This window comes from Hypanus sabinus, chromosome 11 (assembly GCF_030144855.1).
Source record: "Hypanus sabinus isolate sHypSab1 chromosome 11, sHypSab1.hap1, whole genome shotgun sequence".
NCBI lineage: Eukaryota > Metazoa > Chordata > Chondrichthyes > Myliobatiformes > Dasyatidae > Hypanus > Hypanus sabinus.
Window position 1 is genome coordinate 68,821,575 of NC_082716.1, and position 22,881 is coordinate 68,844,455.

A 22,881-nucleotide genomic window follows, 5' to 3' on the forward strand; every position below is an offset into this window, starting at 1 on the left:
GATGAGGTAAAATGAACCTAAATTCAGAAGGGAGAAAATCAGAGCTGAAAATGGAAGACAAAACCTACCCAGTATTTGGGAAACTGAGCCAAGGTTGCACACACAGTTTAATGAATAGGGCAGTTGAGACTAAGACATGAACTGACATAATGAAATTATGATATTTCAGCTATTACTGAGTCCTGGCATTAGGATGGATGGGAGCAGCTGCTTAACATTGCTGGATACAAGGTTTCATACTGGGTAGACAGGGATAAGTTAAATATATAAGCTTTTAGTGATACATGTACATTAAAGCATGTTGAAATTTGTTATTTACATCAAATCAAATCAGCAGGCCTCAAGTACTGCCATAGTTCTGGTACCAACATAGCCTGTCCACAACTCCAGAATGCTAACCATATGTCTTTGGAAGGGAAGTAGAAAAAGTTGCAATGTTGATTATGGAGATAATCACACATAACAGTGAGAATAGATGAACATTAAAAAGGATAATAAACTGAAGCCACATGGTTTAACTGAATAAAAGGACACTCTCTCTGAGAGAAGTATGAATTAGATTTCTATTTGCCCGGAGGTAGATGTAATAGAAAAATTAAAGGCACATTTCTGACAAAATTCACACTATGTGAGAAATTCTAATTAATGTGATATTAGCCAAGATATTGTCAGTGTGGGGAAATACAGAATTCTGAATTTGGCTTAATGGAATATACCCGAGCTGCTGAAATGAGAGCATTTCTCTGATTAGGGTCATTATTCTGATCAGCTTAGCACAATTTTGGAAAAGGACAAGGATAATGTACAAGTAACAGCCTTAAATTAGAGAAAAGGTAAATACTGCCAGCCTGAGAAGTGGTTTTGGAAAAGATTCGAAACAATGGTAAATGTATGTAGGTAAATCAGTCACTGTCAGAGCAATGTGGAACATCCAAGAAGATTGTATGGTGTTCATAGCAAATAGTTCTTGCAGTGTAAAAGGGAAAGAGAATGAGATCTAGAGTCCTCTGGTTTTCCAAGTGCCTTGAGGCCAAGGATAAAAATGGAAAGCTTATGTGAAATGCCAAAATATATCACAATAGAAAATCTTGCATAGTAAAGGAAATAAAAACAAAGAGGTATGAGAATACATTGGCAATTAAAATAAAAATAAACAATCCAAGCACATGTTGCGTGCACATAAAGAGCAGGAGACAAAGTATGTGGGTATGGGATTTTATTTGCTTGACTTTTTCCTGCTTCCTATTTGAGCCGGAGGAATCACCTCCCGAGTCTCTCAGCAGTTCGGCAAGATTTCAGGGACAGAAATTATAATTGCAAATAATAGAGAAGCACATCAGGATTACTTTTATTTTTAAAAAGTGTGCAACAAGAAAGTTAATAATTGCCAATGATCATTACTCACATTATTTTCAGTGGTTTCTTCAGACTTGTTACCTTAATTCTAAAAACTAAAATTCTTGAACATGCTAAATAGTGCTTCTTATTTCAAAGTGTTTTCACTAATTTTTATATGATAGTGTTTATTAATGATATAATTTAGATTTCACTCAATTAAAAACATGAACACACAAAACACATCGAAGGGTTATCAAATCAAAAGGTCTAGTTTCCAACTTGTGAAAAATGTACATCAAGGCACTTCTCAAATAATCAAAGCTGGTTTCACATTGTGTCGTCTAAATATAATGTGGGGAATCATTTTATTGCCTTCTGTTGGGATGAGCTGATTTTGATGATTTCAATTCCTAGTAAAACAAATATGTATTAGTAAGCATTGCAATTCCATATGATTTGTAAATTACATTAAATGCCAGAAATAAATTGTCACCTTGGCATTTCTAAGCTTCTCTTCCCTCGATAAATTACTGAAAAAAATTGAATAATATTTAATTCATAAATGTATAAATTAACACAAATAATTGATTAAAATCTTGCTCATTTACAGATGAAAATTAGATTCAATATATAGCCAACTGTGGGAAATAGTTCTTACCCATTGCACCCGAATTCATAGAACAGGAGACTGAAAAACAAAGAACAAAGTACTTAAACACTTACTTGCTTTAATTGTCACTAAAACTTACAATGTTCAGGATTTCTAAAAATCCTAAATACAACGGAGTGACTGAACTGATTTCAGTTTCCTTCTATTTCAAATAATAACATTACCTGAATACATTTTCATTGGACAAAATGTGATTATTGATCCATCTGTGGAAATTGGAGAAACGATGACAGTGTAGAGATCCCCACAGTAAATCTCATTTATATCACAGTATGTGACGCTGGTTGTGGGGGAGCAGGTGAAGTTTGCATTGTCGCTGGTAACATTTACTACGTAATTTACAGAGGAAGAGGCATGCCAGTAAACTCGTAAAGCATTGCTCCCTAGCCTGTAAAGTTTAACTGCAGATGGACAGCAGCCACCTAATACAAGATACAAATACAAGTACATTATACACATTACAAACACTATATACACTAGATCATACAATGAAAATAAGCTAACTGGTTTTCTAAACTTAGAGTAAAGGATTCAAGCACTTACTAAACTGAAATAGAGATAGGAAAAAATCTCAGTAACAACCAAATTTACTTAAAATAGTTCAAACATTAACTGTAATATAGAAGCAAGCATTGACATCAAATCTGAAATATAAACCCACAAAAATATGAAGTTGAAATGGAAAGTACAATGGGCACCTGCTTTTGTATCATGAAATACAGGATTTCAATACACATGTAATCTGGGAGTACAATCTCTATAGACACATGATAAAGCTAGGAGAGGTATTGTCAATCTGAACCAAATTTACTGCCAGTGTAAATGTTAGATGCCCAATTTTTGCCTCGAGTGATTTATTTCCTTTAATCAGAAATTCAATTTACATAACAATCAAATTTCCAGAGAAATTTCGATTTTGAAGGAAAATGACAGACCGATTTTCCCTCAGATTGACATCTGGTCTGCTCACCAGCCAGCCAGTGAAAGCCATGTTATGAGGACATGTTAATTTTGTGAGCCAAGCCTGGTTTGTGTTGTACCATCCGGGCAGCCTATTGTTTTGTGTTGCACCAACATCAGGCATCTTAGATTGTCTCCAGTCTGGAAGGGAAGCAGGTTCCTAGGGAGAGGTGGGGGGTGTGTGGGTGGGGTGTCATTTCTGGGAAGGATGACAGGAAGGTGGCTGCTTTGTGATCACCTCCTTCCAGTTCTACATAGACGTGCATCTCTCTGGTCCTGTTGAGTCACACCATCTATGTCTGACCCCAGCTTGTGCAGCACCTGGCTCACGCTGCACACTCCAAAAGCTCTGCACGTGATTAGGGATTAGAGCCCCTGTTGTCCTGGGACTTCAACCTGAACTCTAAATGGATACACAGCCTGACTGTGTTAGACCAGTGATGGATGCTGGGCACCTATCTTGCAGTGACATCTAGGAGCCTAAAATCATTGGTCCTCCTTCCGTCAACACCCAGCTTGCAGTGGTACTGACCCAAGTCTGCCGCGTTAGGGTATATATGGAATATTCAGTGGTACTGACCCAAGTCTGCCGCGTTAGGGTATATATGGAATATTCAGTGGTACTGACCCAAGTCTGCCGCGTTAGGGTATATATGGAATATTCAGTGGTACTGACCCAAGTCTGCTGCATTAGGGTATATATGGAATATTCAGCTCTGGCATCCTGACTAGAATTGCAGTTATAAAAAGAACTGCAATTGGGGATCACCAGGTTCAATCCAATGAAGCCACCCGAAAGGCTAGGACCTCAAAATGGGCTGCTTTTCAAACAGCATACAGTACATCTACATGGTGAATAATTGAAAGTAATATCTAAATACAGGTTGAATTTTTGTTTTACTTACTGGATGAATACCCTTGGTATCTACACTCTGATACCATTCCAGTTTCACTAATGGCAAGTAAAGACACTGTATAGTTGGTGCTGCAGGTTATACATCCAAGAAGACAGTGGGTTTCTCCGGTGTGGCACTTGGCTTGTCCTTTAGGCGACTCCAGGAGTGTAGTATATGACAGTGCTCCAGTTGCAGGAGTCCAGCTAACATTGGTTATTGACTGTGTAACTTGTACTACTGTTAAGTTATTAGGGCAGCAGGGTGCTAGAAAAATAGAAAAATTACAGCTCAAGTTGCAACTTTCTACTTCTAAATATTTATCCCTTAATAGTCAATACTAGGAAATTCCTTTGAGATTCTTAAATCATATTTTGATTCAGGTTATAATGTAAAAGATCACAATTAAATTAAACATTGAAGTGCAAGTGCCCAGAAGTTCAGCCCTAGTCAGTAGCATTGTAGTGGCATCAGAACATTTTACATTGCCTTTGAAATTCCGTTTCAGACTGTATTGCATACTATAGGGATGAATTAATTTTGTCTTAACAAAATTTCCTGATAATTTCCAAACAACCTTTTCCTGATAAAAATCACACTGGTAATAAACTAATATCCAAGTATAAAACATTTTTTGGAATCTTAATTATTCATTTTACTATTCAGAAAAAATTTTGAACATGTTCACTAGATTTAAACAGTTCTCACTTCGTCTGGCCCTCTTGTTCAGCACCTTAAATGGACCAATGATGTCTTGAGGTACTGTAGTACAAAGTTACTTAAAAGCATTATTATTGAAATGTAGCAAAGTATAAAATACAATTTTTATAAAGTGTGGTCCCATATTGGTAACAAGTGATTTCAGTGTTGTTGGTGGAGGGAAAATTGTTGGCCAGACACTGGGAGAATCTCCCTGATCTTTGTTAATTGTTAATGCCCACTTTGGAAGGATTTCCATTGGATTAAAAAGGCAAAGACATTCATCCTCAGTAGCTTGCCTTGAGCAGCAGCAAAATCCACTTACATTGCTATCAGTGGAAATGATACAATAGAATTAATGCCACAGCTTCTCATGTTCAGTGCAAACAAATCAAGGATGGGTTTTCACTTTGAGTATTACAGATTCCCTAATTAATGCAATAGTGTCAGTTATATTTATGTGGACAAATCACTGTGTTGTCCTGAGCTATTTAGCAAACCAATAGAAGTAGCAGTCCTGGGATAATTTTTTCCTTTCATACAGAAATACTGAGACCAGCTTTTTCTCCCCCAGTTTACTTAGTCTCAACTAGAATAAGCGTTCCCAACTCTGTTGCTGTTGAAGCAATCACTTGAGTTGACCAAAGTGTTTTTGCAATGGATTGTCTATTGGTGGGTCTTCAGGAGCCTGTTGAGGCTGATCGAGAAGCCACACATTCTGGTGCAGTGTGGACACGAGTAAGTAGTGGCTATGGTTAGCAGTTGGGTCTTTTGATTGTTCATCCACTCCTTTTGCTGTATTCTTTGTGGCACAGCGGAAGTCAATCTCATGTAGCACAGCTTCCTCTTGAACAGATTTCCTCCACATGCATCTATGGACAGCAATGTCTTCCCGGTTTTTTTTAGATGTCATGTTGAATTTCTCAAGACTGATTTTGATGTTATCATCGAAGCATTTCCTTCGCCCACCAGGGACTTCCTTCAGCTGAGAGTAAAGGATCTGTTTGGGGAGATATGAGGTAGGCATCTGACTGAGATGACCTATTCATCAGAGTTGGTGTTGTTTCATTGTGGTGGAAATACTGTTCTATTGGGCTTTCCAGTGGTGTTAGTGTGTTTGTCCTTCCAGTGATCCTCAATCTTTTGTAAGCTTCCTTGGTGCTTTTGTTCCAGGGCTTTCAGGTGTCTTTTGTGGGTGGTCCATGACTCAGCTCCATACAGTAATGCAGGAAAGACAACTGCTCTATGTACCGAAAGTTTTGTTTGGGCCTGCAGGTCACACAAGATTCTTTTACTTTATCTTGCATAGGCACCACTAGCACTGCTTAGGTGGTGGTTGAACTCTGAGCTGAGGTCCACTTTAGAGGGGGAGAATGCTGCCGAGGAGGGGCAAGTGCTCTACATTTCAAGGACGATATTAACGTCAATGGAGGGCTGGATAAATGACTGGTTAGGCAGTGGATGATATAGGATCTGTGTCTGGTTTTATATTTATTCAAGACACAGGGCCCTATATGCTTTGGCAAAGGCATTCGGGATACACGAGAGGAATTCTCTTTGGGGATGCTCGACAGTGTTGGTCTAGTTAAGTGTAGAAGGTTCTTTTTCGTAGTCGTGCGAGTCCAGTGTTGGTGCACGAGTTCCCACAATGGTTGCCATCTGGCTCTTGGCAAACAGATCATCACGAGATGTTTGCTGATTCTCATGGGAAGTTTAGAGTTGACCAAAAAGCTGTTATTTAAAAAAAAAAAAAAAAAAAAAAAAAATCGCAACAGCAACACCATGGACCCTGGGCTTGACAGCTGCCTTCCCTTTCCACAGGAAGATGTAACCACCCTTCTGCTCCCTCAGTTGTCATTTGCCTGCCAGATGGGGTTCAAAAAGAGCAGCTAGGTCAGCTGGCCATCATCGGTGATGATCAGTTTTCCTCTCTGGTTGATCATTGATTGCACTCTATCAGAGCGCACACATCCCAGGCTCCAAAGGTCACGTTGCCTTGTTTCTTACTGCATATAGTGATCCCTCTGGATGTGGTAATCCAGTCAGGAGATTTCAGGGGAAGCTACTTTAGAGTGCCTTTTCCAGACCCTTCCCTGAGTGGGGTGAGCAGGGTGGATTGTAAATAGGGTTGCTCAGTTTTGCAGTGCCACTGGCGAAGTGTTCTTTCTGCCTTAGTCCATGAGCCCAGAGCACACAATCCTGCCCCTTGCACAACTTCCTGATCACCACAAAACTCAATCCAGGGTGTTGGGGTGGATTCCCTTCATGGAAAACACTGGTGTGTGATGTTGTTTAACATGGGGAGGCTGGTGCATGGACAGCCACCAGAGGGCTGAATCCAGAGATGAGGGGCTAGACTGAGGAGAGATCAAGTTGCCTAGGACTGTATTCACTGGAATTCAGAAAAATGAGAGGAGATCTTATAGAATCATAAAATTTTGCAAGGGATAGCTGAGATAGAGGCAGGGAAGTTGTTTCTGCTGATTGGCGACACTAGAACTAGAGGACATAGCCTCAAGATTTGGGGGAGTAGATGAAGAGGAACTGGTTTTCCCAGAGGGTGGTGAACCTGTGGGAATTCTCTGCCCAGTGAAGCAATGGAGGCCACCTCAGTAAATATATTTAAATCAAGTTTGGATAGATTTTTGCATCTTAGGGGAGTGAATGGTTATGGGAAGATGAGTCCATGGCCAGATCACCCATGATCTTATTGAATGGCAGAGCAGACTCGATGGGCCAGATGGCCTAATTCTGCTCATATTTCTTATGTTGTTATGACTCGTGGCAGATTGGGGCAGGGTCCAATGGCACAAAGTGTAAGGCAACTGGAGACCCTTCACTGCTGCAGCCTTCCTCCTGTACTGCAGTTGTGATGTGTCATCTTCCACCAGCCCCACCACCAGTTGGATTGCTGTTTGTCTGGAATCTCCCTGATGACCTTACCACCATGGGTGACCCTACCAGCGCTGAACTCCCAAAAAGGCATCAACTGCAACAAGGTGACGTTCAGCAATTTAGAAATCCAGTTACTAGTTCATACAGAATATTGAATACTACTTCAGCTACCGACACTGCACACAGAGCTCACCTTCCAAACACCTGACTGTTGTTTACCTGTTTCTGTTGGCATGCTGTAGCTGGGCAAGCTCCTTCCTTCTGGAGTAGTGGCTACTACACTGACGGAGAAGGTGGATCCACAGGGTAGGTGAGCAATTTCACAAGAACATCCAGAGCTATTGCAGGATCGGATTCCAGCCTTTCCAAAAACAAACACTTTGTATTGTGCATGAATATTATTTTGTTCCCATGAAATATTAACCGTGGTTGGATTTATCTTTGTAATATTCAGAATTCTGGGACTGCATGGCCCTATTTAAAGAATACAGCAATTTAAAAAAATGTTATTCACACAAATTCCATGTCGCTTAACTTCAGCGATCACCAATTAAACAAAGTGTAATAAATATGTTTACAGATTTTACAGTGTATACCTAAAGGGAAATCTATTATCATTCATTTTTAATTGTTTCACCTCTCAAATTTGAATCAAGCATAACACCAACATTCTCAGAATTATAAGGTTTATTTCAGATTTCTAACATCTACAGGATTTTATTTTTGGATCTCTTCAAGAATTCTATTCTACATATCACAGAACTTTCAATTAGTTTGTTTATGGGACCCAAATTATAAGTTTGAAGTGGTCTTTTATACACATTGTATATTTACCTGTTGTGATTGGCTTTCTGTGACATGAATTGTTGAATCCCCTGATATCACTGTAAGAATATATAGTAACATTGTATTGTGTATTGCATTTCAATCCAGATAAGGTACAGACTGTGGAAGTGTCATTACAGAATACTGTTGAGCCATCATCTTGTGCCTTGGTTTCATACATTTCAGCTCCACGAACTGAATCCCATTTCACCTCAATAGTATCACTTGAGACAAATAATGTTTTAACTTTTGTTGGACAACATGGCACTAGGAGAGAAAGAATAAATTCTTTAGTCCAAGCAATGGTAACACATCTTCAAAAAGTTTACAGGCACAGAGTAATAATTAGTATGATGTTTTCTAGCTATAAATAACTATGAATTTAATACTTACTCGTTGTATAATTTAAAACATTGCCTGGAGGACTCTGCCCAGCTTTGTTGTAGGAGAAAACACTGATAAAGTACGTGAATCCACATTCTGACTGGAAGTAACATCTTTTAAGTGTAGTGTTACAGGTAACCTCCAGGCCATCATCCCTTTTTACAAAAGTATTGTAGTAATCAGTCAGAGCAGATGGGGACCAGGATACAGTTAAGTTCCCTGGATGCATCTCCTGAATTGTAATATCATGTGGACTACAAGGTACTGCAACAAAGAGTAAATGAAAGTCTCATTAAAAATACTCAAAGCATTATGTCCTAATAGTAAAAGTGCAATATATTCCATCTGAGCTATTATTTAATATTGATTGAGAATGCAGTAGGTAAGTAATCTCACTCCATTTCTGTCAATCTGATTTATATTGCCATTGTTTTCAGTGAGGGCTGAGGACTCTGCCAACCTCAGGCAAAAGCCAATGGACAAATGTGAATTGGGGTCCTACTTTATCAACAAGACTCTGACAGGAAAATAACTTTTAGTGCAGTATGTTTCTCCATTATGGAGGATATCTCAATTATCTGAGGCCACCAGTCTGAAATACCATTTTCAGTTTGCTTTCCAATAGAGACTACATTTGTCCAAACTCAAAGGGGGAAATCTCTTATCCATCTTCTTTATATGCATAGAAGATTGGTTTCTTTTTTGCACTGATTTTTCTTCTGGTATAAAAAGATAAGGAAGTATGTCTACTTATATTTTGTTTACTCTTGCATCTACCGATATTTAATTTTCCTGTACTCCAGTGACCCAGTTATTTGTTAGATCAGCATTTCCCACCAACGCCACAACTCCTTGTTTGTAGAAATGCCCATGGCAGTAATATTTTCACCTTATTGATGCAGAAGGTCTGCAGAGGTTTAAAAAAAGTGGGGAGAAATCTAAAAAAATCAATAGGCTGATTTATTTATTTAAACTGCATATGTCTATAACATGTTTATTTCCAAATACCTGCTTACTTCCAAATGATGATCAACCTTCATTGTACAAAGTAAGTGGTTTATAGATTGCCAATACTTTACTTGTTAAGTAATTGAAAGTTAAAATACATAACAATGGTGAATAGGAGAAAGAAAATACAACCCAACTATGGTTTCATTGAAAATGTTTAGAAGTTTTGCATTGCATTTGTGTACCTACCACTAGTGAACTCAGTAGGCCTTGCAGGGTCAGAAGGTCCGGCTTCATTAAAGGCGACAACAGTGACATTATATTGTATACTACATTGGATAGGAGAGATGACACAGGATGTGGATTTTGATGTGCAGTTCTGGACAACTTTGCGAGATTTCTCAATGGGTACAGCAACATAAGTTGTTGAGCCTTCTGAGGCATTCCAAGTAACCATAACTCCCAGGGACTTACTCAGTGAATCAATTGTGAGAATTGCACGTACTGCTTTTGGAGCAAGTGGTCCTGAAATAAAAACATCCAAGTAAATGAGTTCAATTTCTGAAAAAATAATCGTAATTTTGGTGAAACAACCTTTTTGTTTTGATTTCCTGATTGTGTGGCATTTCTAAAGTCATTCACATATTTAAAAATCTGTTAATTTAACCAATCTATAACAACTTGTCTTTGTACTTTGAAGAGGAGCTTATTTACAGGAGTGTTATTAACAAAATTTCACAGCAACCTTCATCAGAAATGATTAGAAGATATGAACTAAAGCATGGTTAAGGAATTAAATTCTACTGTTCATCTTAAGAGACGAAGAGGAAGATTTATGAAGAAAATTCCAAAGTTTAGGGCTTGGCACAGCACTAAATTCTATTCCTTTCCTAATTTGTACTAATTCTCATTCAACCATCAGTCTGCACTTGTTGAACTAAATTGGCTCCCAGTTGAAGGTGCACCTGTTTTTGGCTTTCAAATCTTACTCTCCCCCTATGGTCCTTTGTAAAATTGTAATGATCAAATTTCCTAATGTTCTTAATGCCTATTTGGTACAACAATCACAGGAGAATTAACAATGGTGAAACAAGTTACATGAACATGAGGCCAACAGTAGAAGAGTGCAGATGTCTTGTTGGTCCCATTTCGTTTAGCAGGGTATGACACCCAGTTCCTTTATCTACCAAGTCAAACGCAATTACCATTGATAAACCAAAGATTTCATAATTTATCCCCAGTCATTTTCCCAAAAAGAGATTCTGGAGCAACATCATCCAGAACTACTGTCAATTTCTGCATATAAATTTTTGATGGCCTGATTTATCTTCAATCCCATCTCTTAACTCTCCAATTGTCTCCAAACTGTCTGATTGTTTGTCCAATGTCCAACACTGGATAAGCAAAGCTTTTATCCAACTACATATTAGGAAGCCATTATTTTCAGTCCCTATCTTTCCTCACCATACATCTCCCCTTATTATGTGTCACAACCAAACCATTTGCAAATCTATTGCTTTAATTTACCACATTGCTGAGTTCCATGTTTCAGAGTCATATCATATGAACACTAGTCCTTTGGCCCAACTCGTACATGAAGACCAGGATTCCCATCTAGACCAATTCCATTTCCTTACCTTTTGGCATGAAGCCAAAATAGTTCTGTTGGTAAGGTCAGACTAGGGGAGTAGTAGGGGATAGGGACTTAATTGTTGGGGGGTACGGAGTGTGGGTTCATACAGATTTATTTGTTACATTCTATCTCAGCCCATTACGCTAAGGTAATCCTAATCAATATTGGGTGGGAATGTTAAAATCACCCTCTACTATAACCTAATTCTTTTTGCATCCTGCAACTATTTGTGTACATATTTGTTCTTCACACTCACAGTTGAAAGCCTAGAGTGTAACACTAGAGCCTAGAGTGTAACTGGCCTTTATTTCTAAATTACACCCCTATAGCTAAAATACATTGTTATGTGTTATCATTATAGCTTCATTTGCCAATCCTTCTGGGATATCCTCCATGAATACCACTGTATTGTCCTCCCTGTAGACCAGTGCAACACCACCTCCATTTTTGGAACCCTTCCCCTACCCCCATCAGACTTGAAAACAGTATACCCATAACATCAGGAACATCAAACTACCATTCCTGCTCTTCCCTCTGCCATGTTTCCATGACTGCCATATTATAGTCCCATGAGCTGATCCACAATCTTAACTTCTTTGTCTCACCTGCAAGGCTCCTTGCATTAAAGTAAATCACCCAAGTGTACTAGCCCTGGTGTGCTTCCCCACCCACTCCATCTCTGACTGCTCTGCCTACTTGACTTGCTGATTGACTGTCAGTCTCTCCACTACTACATTGTCGTGTTGAGTCCACTTCCTTGCATCACAGGTTTAAAATCACACCAAGCAGCACTAACAAACCTCCCTGCCAGAATATTGATACCCCTCCAGTTTAGATGAAACCTATCCTTACACAGGTTGATCTGCACCCCCCCCCCCAAAAAAAAGAGGTTTCCGTTATCCAGACACAAAGCATTGCCCCTGCACCAGCTCCTTAGCCATGTATTTAGTGGCTCCAAGTTCATGTTTCTGTAGTCACTACATCATGGATCAGGGAATGATCCTGAGATGACCACCTTAGAGGCGTTACTGATCTCGCCTCTGCTGCTCTCCCCAGGTCATCATCCTCCAAATGGCATACTTGTCTAACCTTTACACTGTTCAGAAACATCTTCTTTGGGGGACTAATTGCTGCTAAAATCCTCAGCCCTGTCATTGCCTTCTGCCTATGCCATTGATACCATGACTTCTGTTGCTCACCCTTCCTTTTCACAATTTTCTGCAAACATTCAGTGACATCTTTTACCCGGGCACCAAAGATGTAATGCACCATCCTGGAGTCATCACAAATACATCTGTACGACCACCCCCCCAGACAATTGACTCACGTACCTCGTTACTCTTCTCATCGCACCTTTCCTGCTGACCAACAGAGCCAATCATAACACTACTGATCTCACTTCTGCTGTTCTCCCCGAGTCATCATTCCCCCCCACCCACCCCCACTGCCAACGGCATCTGAAATGGTATACTTGTCTAACCTTTACAGCGTTTGGAAATACCTTGCTTGTGGGATTAATTGCTTCTAAAGTCATCAGCCCTGTCTTTGTTACATCTAGGCTTGAGAACTCCAATGTATTTCTGACTAACTTTCTTAATCTACCCACTGTAAACTTGGCATCTTCCAGATATCTGCTTCTGTAAGCAAATTTGTACCAGATACTATTCATCCATCACCCTGAATGCTGACATACCAATCAGCACCCTGATAAAATTCTCATCTTTGATTTCAACTTCCTCCACGTTTCTTTCCTCTCCATGTCTTGCTGTAAAATTGAATACATCCATTTCACAATTCCTGTCCGTGCTCATTTGGCTACCAAAAGATTTTAATATATAATGTTTCTTCAGAAGAATGTTTTATATAATTAAAAGAAATTTATTGTTCTTCCCTTACCAAAACAAACCAACTTTTAAAAAAATATTCTACATAAAAACTTGCCAGAATTAAAAACACAAACTACAATAGTGAATTATCGAGTTCCTTATGAAAAAGTACATTTTAAAAATAATTTTTTTTCTTACTTGTCACTTGTTCTTTTATCCTGTCATCTCCAGGTATGCCATTGGCATCCAAAGCATGGGCTTTTATAGTGTACCAAGTGCCTGGGTCCAAGTCAGTAAAAGTTACATTGGTAGACGTTGTGGTCTTTTTAATTTTGTTGCCCGTTGCATCTGACCTGATGATAATGAAACTGTATTTCACAGCTTGGGACATAGGCTCCAAACTCACAGTGATGATATTAAAGTTTGTGGAAGAAGAGTGGATGACTGGGGCATCTAAAACTGGAAACAGACAATTATTCTTAGAAATTGCATTAATAGACAAAACTTCTTAATATATGGCAAAACTTGAAACTTAAATATTTACTCTAAAATAGATTCATCAACTAATTGTTGTTTATTTCAGCTCAATTCTATGGTTTATGATTCTGCAACAACATTGATTAAAAATAGTGGTATATTTAAAATCAGTTTAAATTTGTTATGTATTGAATTCACACCAGGTCTTATAGAAACTTAGAAATCTACAGCACATTACAGGCTCTTTGGCCCACAACGTTGTGTTGACTGTGTAACCTACTCTAGAAACTGCCTAGAATTTATAGTGCACAACTAAAACCATTTTCACAAAATACAATGAACCCGGTCACAATGAATTGTGATTGAAAATGCCTATTGACATGCAAATTCAAATAAGTTTGTGATTGTTTTGCACAGTGTAGTAGTAGGCCTCTGTTGGTCTCGATAGACCATGGATTTGTGCCTTGGGAAGTTTCCAGGGTGCAAGCCTGGGCAAAGTATTTAAAAAAAAATGGAAGACCAGCAGTTGCCCAAGCTGCAAGTCTCCCCTCTCCATGCCACCGATGTTGTCCAAGGGAAGGGCATTAGGACCCATACAGCTTGGCACCGATGTCGTTGCAGAGCAATGTGTGGTTAAGTGCCTTGCTCAAGGACACAAACGCGCAGCCTCAGCCAAGGCTCGAACTAGTGACCTTCAGATCACTAGATGAACGCCTTAACTACTTGACCACGTGCCAACACTGCACAGTATAATCTATGTTAAATAGCTTCCACTCAAGATTTAATATTTTACTGACACTGTGTCGAGTCTACAAGTTTCCTTGAAGCAGTCTTAAATTTCCAAGGCCACTTGCCATTTACACTATTAGCAACTGTACAGGAATTGCTTGCATCTGAGAGTCAGCACTGTCCTGCAGTACAGTAGGTACCCCTTGCTTCTCTCCACCCTAATGAAGATTCTATAAAGATACCTGTTCTTGTTTCTACGGGCAGTGATGGCTGACTGCTTCCTCCAGGATTTGAAGACTGCACAGAGATGACGTATGAAGTATAGGGCTGTAGACCTGTCAGGGTTCCTGATGAATCATTGACGTCTATTTTAGTGATTGAATTGCCAGCTTTGGCTTTCACAATATAGCCTGTGGCTTTGGGAACTGCAGACCAATTCACAGTAATGCTATTGCTGGTCTTTGAATAAGCCTTTATGTTCAAAGGGATATCAGGAGCTATAAAAACAAAATGAGAGTTAATTCAGAATTTTTTCCCCCCAATACCTTAACCGATAAAACTGTTCCATTTTCATAAACAAGTTAATTTAAATAAGCCTTTGTGGCAACAATGTCCTTGCATTATCTTTACATCTAGAAACCATTTTTGGTTCTGTTATCAAATGATTTAGTAATGAATGAGCTGATTGCACTCTCTAATTCATCCAATTTAATGTCGAAGCAAGACGATATTATTGTGTACAAAATGAATATATTCTCACCTTCATCTCTCAGAAGAAAATGATGCATCGGATGTTTCACTCTGACATGATCTGAAAATCCTGGATATTGGACCTTTGATTTGCAGAGTTTCACAGGGGAGCATTTGATTCAGTCCACTGAATGGTTAAATAAACAGCCCTCAGTGTAATGAAGACTTTAGTATTCAGAAAACTAGAGGATCCTGGATTGTTCAGGTTGGAGCAGAGAAGGCCAAGGAAATACTTGATGAAGGTTAAGTATTCAATATTCCTGGGGATGGGCTTGACAGAACAAATAAGGAGAAACTATTTCTACTAGCAGGAGATTTAGTAACTGGAGGGCATTCAGCTAACATAACTGGTAATAAAGACCAATAGGAGGAGATTATTTTAAGGCAATGATTTGAATGGCGCTGTTTGGGAGAGCTGCGGATTCAATAGTATGTCCAAAATTTTTGTTCTTTAGCTGAAAGAAGAAAGTGTGATTATGAGAGAAAGGAGAGTGGTTGAACTAATTGGTAGCTCTTTCAAAGACTGGCAGACCTTCATGGGTTGAATGGTCTCACGTTGTTTGATTCTTTATTTGCATGGTAGTTAACAAATTGCAAATAATTGAGGAGGTCAGGAAGGGGAAGATTTTCAACATTTAAATAATTCCTAACTTGTGGCACAACAATCAAACTAACTTGTACTTCTTTGAACGATGCCTCAGAGATATTTTATCTCCAAGTGCAAAGCATGGCAGTGATTTAGTTTAGCAACATGTTTTCACTCCAGAAAAGGTTCTAAGGTTTGAAATCTCCTATTGAGTCTCCTAAAGGTGGCACTTTGTAGTTGTCCATTTTCCCCCCGTAACCCCCACCCCCAGATTCTACAAACCAACTGGTTAGTGGAACACACTCCCCATCTCCCACTATAAAGTGTTGAGGGTGTTAAGGGCCAAGCTCTAAAGTCCAGGATCCATAACCATTCACCACCTCACTTCAAGCTTGATTTGATAACATCAGTGAGTAAAGCTTCCAAAATACAACACCAACATGTTTCATGACCTATTTTGAAATTTTAAATTTCTAAAATTTTCATTTAAACCCTCTATTTTAAAAGAAGTTAATCATACCACAGCAGGCACATGTTTAAGCCTGAATTCAGATCTGTGCCTTCATCTGATTACTCAGTTACCATGGTTTTTTTTAAAAAAAATACTTCTGGTGTAAAGATAACTTCATTCTCAAGAAACCTTTTTGGACTCCAAGGTCAGTTCTCCAGTCACAAACGCGTTACCCTTGATCCAAAGAGTAATATCAGCACCATACACTCACACAGCGTTAAGAAAACCTAAATCACTGGCAACTTCCAAACAGTGAAATCAGAAAAGAGTAATTTAGATATTTGTGTATATTCATTCAGGCTATGAAATTTTCTGAAATACCCCTCATAACTCCATTTTAGAGGATACAGTAGTGTCTATATAGAAAATAATTTATTACCTCCACTAAACTAGTGTGAGCAGACCTCAATGTAAATTTGTGGTTTTAATAATGAATGTAGTTCAGAAATTAGTATTATCTGTATTAATAAGCAATCATTCATCTTCACTTTTTGCCATTCTTGTACATTTACTAGCTTATTTAAACAAGCTTAATATTTTGTATTAAATAAAGAAATCAAATTTTTAAATGTTTTGTAAATAATTATCACAACTTAGCTTTAAGATTAAGGTTACTTAAGATTTAAGTAACAAATTTACTCACTTCTGAAAAAGGAGAATCAACAATCGCAATTAAAACAAAATAAGTCACCATTAAAATATTTTGAACCATTATTTTCTGTAGGAGTGAATTGAAATTTGTTGCTGTTTATCCTTCTCTTTCATTTTTGTTTAATTTTTTTGTATGAAAGTTACAAAAATTAAGCACTGGTAATGCCAAAACAAATGTGCACTCTTAGTCTTGAGGTGAGGGAAACAGACAACTGTAACTGACCCTCATAAATCAGATTGAGGATTATGAAATTAAATCGTTGAACTCAATGTTAAATCAGGTAAGGTAATTGAAATTAAAAGCGACATGGAAAGATTTGATTAAAAATGAAGTTGAAAAAAACCCTATATTTTCATATCTCCACCAATTGAAAGGCAATATTGTAAAATTTTTAGTTCTTAGGTATTGATTAGCAATAAGTAATACTTATATAATCGGTTACGAGGACATAACCTTTCTGCAGGAAATTTAATTCATTTCTATCCAAGTGCAAATCTTTCAAGCCTATTCCTGACAAGACAAACAAGTGAAAAGTTCATTGAGATTTCTGCCTTTGACTTTGCATTTGCTCTTCCCTGAAGCTGCTGCTTGGTTTCTGCGAAAATAATCGCGACTGTCATCGATCTCACCTTTGCCGTGACAGGAAGTTATAGGTAGAGTCACACGGATTTGAAGGAGCGGAATATAATTTTGTAAAACTCGCCTGTCTGGTGTTGTATTTGAGCTTCAGCCAGTACGTTCCCGCTCGAATCAAAAGCCTCTACTTTGATATTGTACCGAGTTGCAGGCAGCAGGTTGGACACAGTACCGAGAACAAATCGATTGTCGAAGAGAACAAACACGGGCTGTTGCGTGGCTGTGTTGGAAGCTGCAGAAAACTTGTAGGAATGTGCTCCTACGTATTGGCTCCAGCGAGCTGAAATACTCCTGGAAGTCACGGTGTAAATCGATAGGGTGAAATCTTAAAAAGAAAGGATACGGATTAACGTGTGGTTTTGTATCGGGTCGCGGTTTGTGTGTGTAGTAAATGCAGGCGTGCATAAGTAATACAGTACACTACAATTAAGATTATTGCTGGCTTTGTAAATACTTTTAGTCTTTAAACTCATCCCTTTAATATACTACGGACAAAACCATATTTTTCGTTTGTAGCCGGAGTACCACGTGACTTCATGCAATTTATCTGCTCTTTATAGAATCCAGACCCATTTGGCAGCAATAATTACGAGTATCCATTGAAAGAAGAATTATCTTACCCACGCTTGCCAAGGACATCTGGAAAAAAAATTGAAGAGAATAAAAGCACAGAATTCATTATGATATTATTTTCATTTTCTAATGCTTCTCATGGAATGTTACAATTAAAATAAATCTCCCTTCCACTCAAAAGGGATTTGACACAAAAGTGTGACAACAGGATGGAGCATTTTTTTCGCGAGTTTTAATCTTGCCATGGCTTTTGCCTTAGAATTTAAATATCACGTTTCTATTTCAAATTTCCCTTTTTGAATCTCCCCATTGATTCAGAGCTCACGTCTGGGGGACGCTGACAGCTATTGAAAGAACCACTGTTCTAACATGCAGCATCTACTCAAAAGGGTCCCTTTTGATAGTCAACTGAGACGTCCTGGTACATTAACATTCACGCGTGTATACTTAAAGTCCTCAGCGGTCTTTTCATGCAAAACAAAACCAATTATTATCGGAATATTAAAGCAATTTCATCACGTTTTAGAAGTGCTGTCAGAAACCATACCAATTAGATAGTTGGCAAAGTAACTTTATTTATAGAAACTTGAAACGTATCTTTCTAATGTGCGCACGCTTTAACTCACGTTTGTAATGCAGACAAACAGCACATAAGTCAATCCTCCAATGCCCATTGTTTGGTGGTTTCCCCAGCATCAGTTTGGAACCAGATTTGTGCGAAAGCGGCGTACGGTTTCACCGTGGACAAACATCCGAATTATCACTTTATAAGAACGGCCTTACTGCGCGAAACGACTACAAATCCTGAAGTCTGGCACCGCCCCTTTCATGCAATTTAACCAATGACACGCCGCAGTCCTGTTTTGGTATTTGCACCCGTTTGCCTTATTACATCCTACAGCGGGCTGGCTACACCTTATTTTGTTGGAGCGAAATCTTCAAGTTCTGAAGTGAAATACTGTTTGAGTCTGAAAGATTATACCTAATTTTGAGTACTGGAGATTGCTTAAGCCAATTCGCCCTTGGCAAGGTACGCTGATAAAGTAGCCACTGAATGGTCGTGGCCGTTCGTGGTCTTCTGCTGTAGCCCATCCACATGAAGGATCGACCTGTTGAGCATTCAGAGATGCTCTTCTGCACACCGATGTTTTACCGTCGCCTTCCTCTCAGCTGGAACCAGTCCGGCCATTCTCTTCTAACCTCTCATTCACAAAATATTTTCGCCCACAGAACTGCCGCTAACCGAATTCTTTTTTTTTACCATTTTCTGTAAACTCAAGTCTGTTGTGCATGAAAATCCAGATCAGCAGCTTCTGAGATACACAAACCACGCCGTGCAGCAGCCGCACCAACAATCACTCCGCTGTAAAAAGTCACTTAGATCACATTTCTGATGCTTGGTGTGAGCAACCGTGTCCGCATGCTTTTACACGCTGAATTGCTGCCACATGATTAGCTGACTAGATATTTGCATTGACCAGCAGGTGTACCTAATAAAGTGGCCACTGTGTATTTGCAGATGAATTAGCTGAGGCATCTGTTTTAAATCATCTGGGGTTGCACTCCATCAATGTAAACCCCTGACGCCCCAGTGCCCTTCTAATGAAGGGTTCAGACAGTTTCCTTAGCTGGTCTCTGTCTTGCCACCCAATCAGAAGACTATGGGTTCAAGGCCTTCTTCAGACATATGTGTGCTAGGCAACATCTTTCAGAGACACTAAGCCCTGACTTCTCTCAGGAGGGTGTAAAGATTTCCTGTTCTTCATTTGCTCTCCAGATAAGAATAAGACGGGAGTGATCAGCTACCCTCTGTGTGCACAAACATCAGAAAACAAAGCAGAACCCACACTTCAACTCTCCACATCTACTGCATACCATCACTGACCAACGTTGCTCATTTTGATGGATAATTACAACCCAAGTCTGATGGTCCCTCCTACTACCAGGGTCCCCCATAGGTGATTTCTAACCCATAGCTGTTGGTTCAGTCCATTTTGAAAAATAAACTGGAATTAAGATATTCTATTGTCTCACAGGGTAATCTCTAACAGTGGTTTATTATTAACACTTCAGAAATCAATTTCTAATTTGTACATTTGGTTCATTAATAATAATCTAGTTCTTATGGCCAAGTTCCGGATTTTCATTTAAGTGGACTATTTTGGTCCAGATTCGTCTTGTTTGCTCTCTATCTTTACTTTCATAGTGGTAAAATATTCACCTATATTTAGTTTTTCCTGATAGCAGTGATCTTTCTGTTTTGATAACATTGTTATATTTTGAACATTGCAGTTTTGCAATGCTTCGTTGTCTCTTTTACGGTGCAGAGTCCAGAAACGTACTGAAACAATTTTTCCTATATTTTGTTTTTACAGGAAAAATAGGAAACATTATGCTGTGTTTAATCCATTTGATTTGTTCCTTTTGCTTTTAAAGTAACTGTTGTATTTTCAAATTGAAGCATTATCTACCTTGTCTTGGGCACCGTGGTAATTTAGCAGTTATTGCAACACAATTACAACGCAGGGTGTCGGTTTTTTGAGTTCAATTCTGACATCGTCTGTGAGGAGTCTGTACATCTCCCTGTGGAATGCACAGATTCTCCACTCTCTGGCTAAAGAAATTCTTCCTCATCTCTGTTCTAAAGGGACATTCTTCCATTTTGAGGCTGTGCTCTCTGGTCCTGGACTCCACCACTATAGGAAACATCCTCTCCATGTTCATCCTAACTAGGCCTTTTAATAGTCAACATCTCTTTGCACTGAAACTATAGTGACTGAGGGTCCTTAAACAGATTGATTGTATGGTGAATAATTTATGGATGCCCCCTCTCCAAGCTCACATACAAAGGTAACACTTGAAGCAAAGTATCACATGTTTGGAGACGTAACCTGCGGTTACTATGGTCACTTTAAAAGCAGAAGGAACAACTGCACTTTGATTATAAAACTTGGAAAAACAATTGTGCTTTGAAGCAATATCATAGTAGAAATCTCCTCAACAAATCACATTTCAGTACCAACTAAACTATATGATGCAAATTAAACTAAATGCTGAATGGGAAAGGGGTCCCTCTTGTCACCACCCCCCTTACCCTGCCATAATTATTTCTGTTCATTCCCAACTTATAAACAGTTTATGCTATGAACAGTTCTCAGGAATGAAACCCTGCTGTAATCTGGCGACTACCTGTTCAAACACTGGAGGCAGTGTAAAATAAATATACTCAGCTAATTCCTTAGACAGGAGGTTTGCCCTGTTGTGAGCAGCTAAAGAGATTGGATTGGTATTGTTTGGAGTTTAGAAGAATGAGGGGTGATCTTATTGAAACATACTTTATCTTAAAGGAGAATGTTAGATGATTCTATACAAGGGTGAGCTTCAAATGAGGGGATATAGTAACAACAGTAAGAGGGAGTCATCTAAAATTGAGGTGAATAATAATTTCTTTTGCAGAGGTTAATGATTCTCTAGAATTCTCAATCCCAAACCCGAAAAGGTAGATCACTAAAGATATTTAAAGAGGAGGTAGATCAATATATGGAAAGATCAGAGACTTTAGGGCTATGGGAACCTGCACAAAAGATGAGCTGAGTCCTGGGAAAGATTAGGCATGATCATGCTCTTTCATTATCATTATCATAAGATCATTAGCATCCCGGTACCTAAGGGAAACAAGGTAATATACCCTTGAGACTACTGCCCAGTGGCTTTGACATCCACCCTCTTGAAGTGCTTTGAGAGGCTAGTTATACATACATTAACTTCAGCCTCCCAGTCAAACTCAACCCACTGCAATTTGCCTACAGTTGAAACAGGTCTATGGCATCTTCTTGGCACTACACTCTGCAGCATCCTGACAGTAAATATATTTATTGTGGACAATGGTTTATTGACTACAGCCCCACCTTCAATACTACAATTCCAAGAAAATTAACCTCCAAATTCCTAGACCTGGCATTCAACACTTGCCTTTGCATCTGGACCCTTGACTTCCTGACCAGCAGTAAGGATAAGCGGCAACTCCTCTGCCATGATTATTGTCAACCTGGTGTCCCACATGGCATTGTCCATGGTCCTCTACTCCACTCTCTGTGCACTCACAACTATTTCTCCAGATTTTGGTTTAACTCCGAGCTGGCAGGTGATACCACCATAGTGGACTGTATCAAAGTAATGATAAGTTGGAGTACAGGAAGGACAGAGAAGTCCTAGTGTCATGATGTCAAGACAACAATCTTGCTCTCAATGTCTGTAAAATGAAGGAATTGGTCATTGAATTCAGGAAAGGAGTGGTGCACCTGCTTCTGTTCAGTGGTGCAGAGGTTGAAAGGGTTGAGAGTGTCAAGTACCTTTGTGCGAACATCACCAGTAGGCTGTCCAACCACAATGATGCCACAGCAAAGAAAGCTCACCAGCAACTCCACTTCCTCAAACAAATTTGACATGTCCCCTTTGCCCCTCACCGATTTCTATTTTTGCTCCATAGAAAGATTCCTATCCAGGTGCCTCGAGGCTTGCCATGACAACTGCTCTGCCAGTGACTGCAAGAAATTGCAGAGACTTTTGTGCATTGGTTTCCAATCTCCTTTCCATGGACACGGTTTGTACTTCTCACTGCCTTGGTGAAGCAGCTAGTATAATCAAAGACCTTCACCTACCTCTTTCTCTCTTCTTCCCCCTCCCATCAGGCAGAAGATACAAAAATCTGAAAGCACATACCACTACACTCAAAGGCAGCTTCTATCTCGCTGTTACAATACTAATTAACAGTACCCTAGCATGATAAGATGGATGTTTGTGCTCATGATCTGCCTTGCTACAACCTTACACATTACTGTCCACATGCACTGCATTTTCTCTGTGATTGTAACACTTTATCCTGCATTTAGCTAT

The 22,881-nt window shown here is 39.1% G+C and overlaps 1 protein-coding gene across 1 annotated transcript; it reads right to left on the reverse strand.

Moving 5' to 3' along the window:
- Window positions 1–1,658: 1,658 nt before the first annotated feature.
- On the reverse strand, window positions 1,659–18,717 carry LOC132401605 (fibronectin type III domain-containing protein 7-like). Its single transcript, XM_059983628.1, has 14 exons — window positions 18,612–18,717; window positions 18,033–18,051; window positions 17,480–17,737; window positions 14,520–14,774; window positions 13,270–13,530; window positions 9,862–10,137; window positions 8,674–8,928; window positions 8,290–8,547; window positions 7,675–7,929; window positions 3,874–4,128; window positions 2,173–2,430; window positions 1,997–2,026; window positions 1,832–1,868; window positions 1,659–1,748 (listed from the first exon to the last, which is right to left on the reverse strand). Exons 1-14 carry the CDS (start codon window positions 18,657–18,659, stop codon window positions 1,742–1,744), a joined length of 2,472 nt encoding a protein of 823 aa, XP_059839611.1. The 5' UTR covers window positions 18,660–18,717; the 3' UTR covers window positions 1,659–1,741.
- Between the last annotated feature and the right edge of the window lie 4,164 nt (window positions 18,718–22,881).